The sequence below is a fragment of the Haliotis rubra genome, unplaced genomic scaffold (assembly GCF_003918875.1).
Source record: "Haliotis rubra isolate DU_JTF1 unplaced genomic scaffold, ASM391887v1 Scf750, whole genome shotgun sequence".
Lineage (NCBI taxonomy): Eukaryota > Metazoa > Mollusca > Gastropoda > Lepetellida > Haliotidae > Haliotis > Haliotis rubra.
In genome coordinates this window covers 139,775-150,775 of record NW_025767469.1, presented here as the reverse complement: position 1 = coordinate 150,775, position 11,001 = coordinate 139,775, and the positions used below count along the sequence as shown (strand labels likewise).

Genomic DNA, 11,001 nt, shown 5'->3' with positions numbered 1-11,001 from the left:
CTTTTCAAAACATTTACGTTGTCTCTCTTGAAAAATTCTTTTGAAAGTCAGTTTATATGGTGTATAGGTGAGTCCAGTCAGAAGGTTGGGCTTGACGATACTGATCCCGTGCGTTGTTAACAAGGTACTTGTATCAGTTAATCGAACATGCATTAGTTTGTTTGTTTGCTGATACTGATCCTGTGAATTGGTACTAGTTTCAGAGGTATGCAAGTAGTGGTTCTAGTTTCTGGGTGTTGGTAACGGGGGTTGTTGGTATGAGTGAGTGAGTAGTTTAGTCTTACGCCGCACTCAGCAATATTCCAGCTATATGGCGGCGGTCTGTTAATAATCGAGTCTGGACCAGACAATCCAGTGATCAACAGCATGTCAATCCATCTACGCAATTGGGAACCGATGACATGTGTCAACCAAGCCAGCGAGCCTGACCACCCGATCCCGTTAGTCGCCTCTTACGACAAGCATGGGTTACTGAAGATCAATTCTAACCCGGATCTTCACGGGTCTTGTTGGTATAAGTACCAGCAGGTCTGGTATGAAGGTCGTGGCCGTAGTTTCACAGTGTTGGTATTAGTATCAATTGATCAAGTATTAAGTTTATGGCTGTAAGAGGGACGGTGGGGAAGCCTAGTGGTTAAAGCGTTCGCTCGTCACGCCGAAGGCCCGGGTTCGATTCCCCACATTGGTACAATGTGTGAAGCCCGTTTCTGGTGTCCCCCGCCGTGATATTGCTGGATTATTGCTAAAAGCGGCGTAAAACCAAAACTCTCTCACTCACTATGGCTGTGTGTTGGTGCCAGTATCAGTATGTCTGGTATGACGGTTTTTGATACTGGGTGTGGGCGTTGTTTGGGTACACCGTCGTGGTTGTCTGCACAGGTCGGTACGGCTTGGCCTGCAACGATATAATTTAGCATGACATCATCGTTCTCTAGCATTTCCAAAACACAACTGACACGAGAATGCCATCAACTGATGTGAACTTCTCAGTGATCCATTCAACTTTAAATTCACATAACTTGTAAGTCCGGATTATAGGGTTTGCTTATCGATTATCGGATAGTAGACAGTACAGACAGGCGATAAAAGCGTTTGCTCGTTAAGGAGATTGGCCAGGTTCGATTCCTCTCATGGTTGCAAACATGTAAAGCCTATTCGCTGCCGTTAGTGGAATATTCTAAACCTGGCGTAAAACTTTACTCACTCACTCACTACTCACTTACTGACGTGAGGGCGGGGGTGGCCTAATGGTTAAAGCATACGTGTGAAGCCCCTTTCCGGTGTCCCCCGTCGTGATATTTCAGGAATATTGCTACAAGCGGCGTACAAGTAGGCTCACTCACTCACCTCACAAATTCTCTGATAACGTCTCCTTCTTGCCCTGCCGACGACAGCGAAGAAGGTGCAGATGACCAAGAAGAAGACAACGCCTATAGCAATGCCGGCTATGGCCCCTCCACTGAGACGACAGTCGTAGATCTCATCACTATCATCACCGCAGTCGTTGTAGCCGTTGCATGTGAGGGTTTTGCTGATGCAGAGGTCGTTATCACAGATAAATCGACTTGCGGCACATGTCCCTGGATAACAATAAAGCTAATTAAATAGGTACGTGTACAGGTAACGCTTTACAGAAGAGAGATATTTTACAAGCGACTACGCAGCATACTTAGAAGCTTAGTCCAAATGCATTTGTTTGAAAGGAGATCGTTTCAGAGCGTCATTAATAACAATAACGTAATAATAATAACGCTCACACGTATTGAATGCTTCTAATTTCAACACAAAAGGGGTTTTCCATACCAGAAACAATAAATATGTTTTTATCAAAACTGACTTCAGAACAATAATTCTGAACCTTAAAATGCAAACTCGTAAAAGGGAAAACGTTGGTGAAGGTTATCGTATCCACTGCATAGATCGATGCTCATGATGTTGATCATTGGCTTGTCTGATCCAGACTCGAATATTTACAGACTGTCGCCATATAGCTGGAATATTGCTGAGTGCGTCGTAAAACAATAAAATCTAAGATGAATGTCAGGACATTGGGTATTGGGCCGTTTGTTTTAACGTCATACCCTACGAGCGCATGGTTCTCAGTCACCATGCTTCGTAAGAGCTAGGGCAATGGGGTAGTCCAATGGTAAGAGCGTCATTCCGTAGACCCGGTTCGATTCTCCAAATGGGTATACTGTGTGAAACCCTTTTTATCGTGCCCCCCTCCGTGATATTGCTGGAATGTTGCAAAAACCATATTCAATCACGCTCGTAAGAGGTGATAAGTGAGAATTGGTTGGTCACAAGGTCTGATCTGGCTGATGGTGAACAAACAAATGTACGTTCAGAGAATTTTATCATTATTCTTTTGTTATTGGATATTTGTATATCCACACACTTGTGCATGCTCAAATCGCTGAATGCATTTTGTATATCTAATTAAAAATAAACAATTGCATGATACATGAAGATGATGCCATATCAGGCACTATTCAATATTCTTCCTTACCATTGAGCTGAAGACCGGGTTCGCTAGGTACAATCTGTGAAACCTTTTCTGGGCCCCGTTTCAAAAAGCTCAAGTAGGCCTAAGATCTCGTAGCTTTTCTCGTAGCAGTCGTACCTCCTATACTGTAACATAGGGAGTATGAATGCTACGAGAAAAGTAACGAGATCCTAGGCTTACGAGAGTTTTGTGAAACGGGGCCCTGATGTCCCCGACATGATATTGGAATATACCTAAAGCGACGTAAAACGTAACTCACTCGCTCCTTACCATTGTCAGCTGTGTTGAAAGACGTGATGAGGATGTCAAACTGGCCATACTGGAAACTGCTGTCTGTTTTGAACTTGAATGTGACGGAACTTCCACTTGTCTGGTATGTTCTGGTGTGAACTACTGTACCACAGTCGCCAAATCGCCCTGGTCGTACAAAGATGGGACATCAGTGAGTACAGTGTACAATGTGAACCCCCCTTTTGTTGAATGATTAAAGATTATATTAGACACAGTGGTATATGCAGAGTTACCTCCCTTAAGTATCAGGATCCTCCGGGTTTAGTCCCAGGTTTGCTATTACCAAATTGTATCATCACACTGACACTGACCGCGGTATCTGGACAAGGATACTATTCTGTCCTTATTTGTAATACATATGGCCTTACATCCATTTTAAAAACATAATGTTTGTGTTGTCGTTTAAATATGATACGAACTTACCGTTCAAAGATGTCTGTTGATCGCTGTCAAGTATTTGCAAGGAGTTTTGTCGGCAGTTGAAGGTTGAAGGAGTGTCTATGGTCCTCAGTCGAACTTGCAATCGGTCCCCTATAACAGTCGTCCTGAATGAAGTGGTACACTGCCAGTTCCGGAAGAGATGGGTGTTGGAGTGGTAGGTTAGCCTCAGTCTGGCATCCTTGGTGCTCGTTATCCTGAAGCTACATTCTTCATCCATGTAGTCTGTTTTTCAAACACAATGGGACGCATCATTCATGCTCTGGCATACTCCATTCGTATTAGTCAATCAGAGGTTTCAAACCCCAATAACAACCTCTGTTTGAAACGGTTCTTATTGGTCAATCAGAGGTTTAAAATTTCAATAACAACCTCTGCTTGAAACGGTTCTTATTGGTCAATCAGAGGTTTACAATTTCAATAACAACCTCTGTTTGAAACGGTTTTTATTGTTCAATCAGCGGTTTCAAATTTCAATAACAACCTCTGTTAGAAACGGTTCTTAGTGGTCAATCAGAGGTATGAAATCCCAATAAAAACCTCTGTTTGAAACGGCTGCATCGCCGCAGTAAGTAATATTTATTTAATAAGAACTTCTTTTTTAGTCATTCTAAAGCATCTCGATATAGCGATAAGTGCCGTCGGTGCCAAATTCAATTGAGCGGGGACCCGTGAAGATCCGAGTTAGAATTGGTCTTCTGCAACCTATGCTTGTCGGAAGAGGTGACTAACGGGATCAGGTGGTCAGGCTCACTGACTTGACTGACGCCTTGTATCCAATTATGAAAACTGATTCCCATGCTGTTTATTATTTACAGAGTGCGGCGTTAAACAACAACAAACAATTAAGCGGAGTTCTATCTATAGGTAACCGAGCTCTACATTGAAAATACAGCATGTATAGTTCCTAATATTGTAACGTTTCTAATGTCCATACTGACGGATAGAGATTGCATATGAAACATGTAAGGCAACCGTATATTTTGTGGTAGCCATGGTTACAGCTACAGTTACAGTAATCAGTTGATATAGAAGTTTCAAACTATTGGTATACTGGATAGTATACCAGGGTTGGCATAACTCATAGCTATTTGAGGCATTTGAAACAGTATTTGCTTTTCCATTTCATATTATGTTTCGAATTATAGCTGACAAAATGAACTCAAACGCATGTAAAATATTTCCGTAAATATTTATGAACACATAAATAGTTTCCTGACGTTTTGTCCACTCCGGTGGCAGTGGTAATACCACTGGCTTGGCATTCAGAATATTCCGAGATCGAATCCAGGGCGGGACCGTGCTCCAACTTGCATTTAATTCCACACTTGGAACCATAAGAACTCACATAAGTGAACAACGCTAAAGAAATACAATTCGATCTACCCCCAGGTCAAGTTTAATAAAGTACAGTTTTGTCCTGCACTATTATTGTTAATGCACGAGGTCGCTTGCGTCTAGTGTTTCTAAAACCTACACGTTCTGGTTTATAGTTTGGATTGACTTCCAAAACTGTCACACCTGCCGTTCAACAAGACACCATACCGGAAGTAGGGTTTAAAACGAATGTACGGATTTATGTCTGACCTCGTCCTGGGCAATGAGCTGGATTCTCATTGCTTGTGGTGTACACATCGTTTTTCCATCACCCATGAGTATGAAAACCCGTTATGTGTTGCTGTTAGTTACCATCGAATCCGACCACTGCTTTATTCCAGGTCGACAACGCGTGTTCTAATCATACACGATCTTCGGTTACTCATATTGCCTGATTATACACACTTCCTGATTGTACACACTTCCTTATTATACACATTCTCAGATATTATTATTATTATTATTATTATTATTATAGGATATTTATATAGCGCACATATCCACGCACTAGTGCATGCTCAAGGCGCTGGTATTTTTTACCTCGATCATTGGATGTCAATCTCAACGGCACATGGCATTATCAGCTTGAGCTCCTTGGGGAGTATACAACTCTTGCAGCCACTAGGCGCACCAAGTTATTGTGGCTTTCTCATCCTAACGAGGTACCCATTCACAGCTGGGTGGACTGGGACACAGAGTCACAGTACTTTGTCCATGTTCACTGCACGTTGCTGTACCCGCAACTAGGTGTTTGCATGTATTCATGTGGCCACCACCTGGTCTAATACCAACGGATTCGTGGGTTCTTTTATGTGCACAGGGTTGTGTACTGTACACTAGGGGTTGTGACAACACTGGAAGAGTCTGCACACAAAGTTGACTCCAAGGTTTTTTACACCCGGTCACAGGTGGGCTCGATCCCGACACATCAACCTCGCTGGATCACTAGCCTGGCGCCTTAGCCAGCTCGCCCACCGCGCCCCACAACCTCTGGTTACACATATAACCTGATTCTGCACAATCCCTGATTAAAAGAGATCTTCTCTGACTATAAACATTCCCTGAATATCACACCCGTGAAGATCCGGGTTAGAGTTGATCTTCAGTAACCCATGCCTGTAAGAGGTAACTAATATCCAAATTGCGTAGATCGATGTTCATGCTGTTGATCCCTGAATTGTCTGATCCTGTGTCGATTATTTTAGACTGCCACCATATAGCTGGAGTATTGCTGAGTGCGGCGTAAAACTAAACTCACTCACTCACCCCTAAATATTACACCCCCTGATCATACACATTCCTAGATATACATACTCCTTGATATACACATTCACTTGCTTGACAACGATGCAAGAATCTGTATCGAAACGTCGCCTCATCCGAATAAAGAAGTTGTTCATCCTTATCTGGGCGGTGGGGTAGCCTAGTGGTTAAAGCGTTGGCTCGTCACGCCGAAGGCCCGGGTTCGATTCCCTGCATGGGCACAATGTGTCAAGCCCATTTCTGGTGTCCCCCGCCGTGATATTGCTGGAAAATTGCTAAATGCGGCGTAAAACTAAACTCAGTCAGTCAGTCATCCTTATCTCATACACATTCCTAATTATTCATACTCTATGATGATACACATTCCTAATTATACATACTCTCTGTTTATACAGGCGGTGGGGTAGCCTAGTGGTTAAAGCGTTGGCTCGTCACGCCGAAGACCCGGGTTCGAATCCCCACATGGGTACAATGTGTTAAGCCCATTTCTGGTGTCCCCCGCCGTGATATTGCTGGAATATTGCTAAAAGCGGCGTAAAACCAAACTCATCCACTCACTCTGTTATACATACTGCTGATTATACACACTCCCTGATTATACCCATTCCCTGATTATACAAACTTTCTGGTAACACACCCTCCCCGAGTATACGCATTCCCTCATTTTGCAGGCCCACAGGTTATACACATTCCCTGATTATAATGTTGTTGCTTGTACATATTTCCTGGCTATACACTCCCTAATTATTAACACGTAGCCGCTGTAAGTCATACAAGGAAACATATACTCACAGGTGGCTGGTGTGTAGCCATATGTACTAACGACACAGAGAATCAGCACGGTAATGATGAGACGAGGGGAAGCCATTGTTCTGTATATTTTGTCCCTGGACAGTTACCACATGTAAGTATGGTTATCCGTCTAACTGACACAATGGCAGGCTAGCGATCATATGACGTATGGTATCTGATATCAGTTCAGTGGGCGGTGACAAGCGTCGGGATCAGATGACGTGGGTCAAGGGTCATAAGTCTGGTTGTACTTACGTGCCATACGATGCATGTACTCGTTGTACGTATGTGCTGTATATAATTATGTTGTACTCCGTCGGTCGTCACCCGTGAAAATCCGGGTTAGAATTGGTGTTCAGCAACCCATGCTTGTCGTAAGAGGCGACTAACGGGATCGGGTGGTCAGACTCGCTGATTTGGTTGACACATGTCATCCTGACCCAATTGCGTTGATCGATGTTCATGCTGTTGATCACTGGATTGTCCAGACTCGAATATTTACCGCCATAGAGCTGTAATATTGTGTGGCGTGATACAACAAGCGCACAAACCGTCGGTCTGTGACTGTATGTCTTGTTGTATGTTTGTCTCTTACGAAATAGACTGGGGTAATACAGTAAGATAGCATGTGAGTTTGATTTAACGGAACAATATTCCAGTTTTATTAAGAGGATCCGCACTAGACAAACCAGTGAGTGATATTATGAGCGACGACCCACACCGACAGTGTATGGTAACATGCAATCAAACAGCTACCCAAACAGATTAAGCCGAACCACTTAGTCCCTTTTCCCAACAAACATTAGTGGTCAATGGGGCCTATAGTCGTGGTTCGGAATCCCTACAAGCTAGAAGCATAGGGGGCAGCTTACATTAGACAGCGTTTGTTTGTTTGTTTAACGCCCCACAGCAATTTTCCAGCTATATGGCTGCAGTCTGAAAATAATTATAATAAAATAATGGACCAGACAATCCAGTGATCAACATCGGCAATCTACGCAATTTGATAACTATGACAATGTGTCAACTAAGTCAGCAAGTCTGATCACACGATCCTTTTAGTCGCTACGACAAGCATGGGTTACTGAAGACCAATTCTTTCTAACCCGGATCTTCACGGGTCCTCTAGAACTATTTATAAACGAATGCAGTTATTAACTAATTTGACATATCTTTGCAGTATATATATATATATATATATATATATATATATATATATATAAAGAAAGTGATGAGAATACCGAGCGTACAGTAGTACATATATAAGAAAAAGTTTCTGAAATAATCACACGACGACACGGATCTTCTCCAACATGTTTCACTTTTATCTTCAGGGAGAAGTGATTACAGTTAAACGGATTATGTAATGACGTCAATTTGTCATGACGTCACAATGCAACTGTATACAAATGTTGTGACGCGGCGTTGCCATGACGTCACATTGGCAGCTTTATATTGACAGTACTAGTAGCACAATGAAAACAAGTATAATTCAGACACATTGCGTTACCTATTTAACGATGGACACAATTCTTTGATGAAAAAGTTTTCTTTAGCTTTACGCTGCATGGCGTCAGCAGTATTCATTTTATAGAAAGGGAATATTTTAAATTTTATTTCCTTTCCTGCTGCTTTCATTCGACTCATGTATTAAACCTACAGAATTCAGTGTCTCAAAATGTAAACGGGGAAATTGTGGAACTTGTGAATATATACTTGAAACTTCATGTATAAAGTTCAAAAACAGGAAACAATTATTTCATGTACGCTCTAACATGGACTGCTCCACAAAACATATTATTTATGTTATTATATGCCAAGGGTGTCATGAAGAATACATTGGACAAACGGAGTGCTTGAGGGACAGAATGCGCGTCCATAAACAACAGATTAAGGACCCCAAAACAAGGTGCATCCCCTTAAGCGCTCACATTGACAATTGCGCAGCAGGAAAGGAAATAAAATTTAAAATATTCCCTTTCTATAAAATGAATACTGCTGACGCCATGCAGCGTAAAGCTAAAGAAAACTTTTTCATCAAAGAATTGTGTCCATCGTTAAATGGGTAACGCAATGTGTCTGAATTATACTTGTTTTCATTGTGCTACTAGTACTGTCAATATAAAGCCGCCAATGTGACGTCATGGCAACGCCGCGTCACAACATTTGTATAGTTGCATTGTGACGTCATGACAAATTGACGTCATAACATAATCCGTTTAACTGTAATCACTTCTCCCTGAAGATAAAAGTGAAACATGTTGGAGAAGATCCGTGTTGTGTAATTATTTCAGAAACTTCTTCTTATATATATATATATATATCTATATATATATATATGTGTGTGTGTGTGTGTGTGTGTGTGTATATATATATATATATATATATAAATAAACGTATTTAAACAATCACTTCGTTCAGTTTGTGCGCGATGATTTTCACTGTTGTGTATGAATATATTTGCTGACAATAACTTATTACATACGGCTACAAAGGATACAAAAGCACTTCCGTCGTTTAAATTCTCATACGAACTTCAGGTCTCCAACTCGACTTTCGATGCCTGCGAGGTCGTTCTTTGTATTTTTCATCATTTATACTTGGTACTGTGGAACTGGAAAACTCGAATTACAGTTTGTCTCGAACACATTTCACATACTCAAGATAACTCGGATAGTTTCAATTAAGAATTGAATGTCAGTTTGTGTGTTTGCACTGAAAAATGAACGATGTCAAAGCGGTGTTCAAACTCGTGTGAACGAGCGAGTTTACGAGCGAGTTCACGCGAGAGTTTGAACAACGCTTTGACATCGTTCATTTTTCAGTGCAAACACACAAACTGACATTCAATTCTTATAATTTCGCACTTTGAAGTTTACACATACGTTTTCCACCCACTTGTAGATGATCATTGTTTAGTGTGTTTTAATACCTGTAAAATGTTGTAATGCCATTTGGTTCAAGAACGTACGTATTGCAGCGATGTTTGTATACACAGCGATTTTATTTTTACACATGTATCCCAACCCTTGAAGAAATAGTTCTCAAAGTATTCGATCTTTAAAATATAACAACAAATTCGTTATGAGGTTTGAAACTGCTTTAATAAGTATAATCAATAACAGTATCAAACAGAAACAAATATCAGAAGCAATAACAATACCATTGTAACAAACTGGCATTGTACCTTTTCACTTGTAAATACCTTGTTTGACCGCGTAATAATACACTGACCGACTTTGAAGTTGTGCGGCGTGGCGATACAACCGGATCCAGATCTTGTTGTATTCTATTTATTTGTGATTGTTTATTGTGAATTTTTTTGAGCAGTTGTTAAACAGACCGGGGCAGAAAACCGCCGGATGAACCCGCAAACTGCGAGACATTAAACTCCTGTGAAAAGGAACAATGTTCGGCAATCCGTTTGGTAGTGACATTGCCAAACTTGGGGTGACTTGAAACAGGTTCGTTCGCGAAATTGGTATCACCAATTATTGGGGGTCCTTGAAACCGAAGCGAAAAACGTTCACACACGTATGAACGGTGTTTACACAAGTATAGGGGTTCAAGAGTAATGAACCTTGAAATTTAGATCACATGACCGCTCTCTCAACCAACCAACGTTCGGGAATCTGTGTAAACTTGAAAGCACGAAATTATTAGAATATATACAGAGTCGTGCAAAAAGTATTCGACAGTTGACGTAATTTCCATAGACTTAGATGTTTATTTAGCGTAGCATAAATACTTTTGTACAACTGTGAGGAAACATCTTACCTACAATCACATAATTTCTGTTTAATTTTCCGTTATTTATTTATCGAATGGCAACAAGTTAATCAACATATGTACAGTCCTGTGCACTCCTTTAACATGGCGGCCTATGGGATTGTGCATTGTGGAACCATACGAAAGTTGATAAATGTGATGTCATTAGTTAAATAGTGGTCGGACAATTTCACTGAAATTATGTGTGCAGAGCAGAGGTGATTTCAAAGTTGCCTGTCAAATATTACAAAGATCCATCCTAAACTCACTTCATGAAACTTATTTATGCTACACTGAAATAACATGTAAGTCTATGGAAATTACGTCAAGTGTCGAATACTTTTGGCACGACTCTGTAGTTTATATACAACCATTTGAAATGTAAACTCATGTCCAAAAGAAACGATACCAAATATTTTTTTTAAATATTTTTAAATTAATGATACTTTTTGGAGAAAAAACATATTTCTGTGTATCCCACGTTCCTAACCAAACGTATTCGATCGAAAAAACCGGTAACATTTATTCACTTAAGAAGCAATCGCACGAATACTCAAAATGACGTT

At 40.9% G+C, this 11,001-nt stretch overlaps 1 protein-coding gene across 1 annotated transcript; it reads right to left on the bottom strand.

The window, feature by feature from the left end:
* Window positions 1-392: 392 nt before the first annotated feature.
* On the bottom strand, window positions 393-6,837 carry LOC124260147 (neuropilin and tolloid-like protein 2). The gene is made up of 5 exons (XM_046694391.1): window positions 6,668-6,837; window positions 3,221-3,460; window positions 2,777-2,923; window positions 1,348-1,580; window positions 393-895 (listed from the first exon to the last, which is right to left on the bottom strand). Exons 1-5 carry the CDS (start codon window positions 6,741-6,743, stop codon window positions 803-805), a joined length of 789 nt encoding a protein of 262 aa, XP_046550347.1. The 5' UTR covers window positions 6,744-6,837; the 3' UTR covers window positions 393-802.
* Between the last annotated feature and the right edge of the window lie 4,164 nt (window positions 6,838-11,001).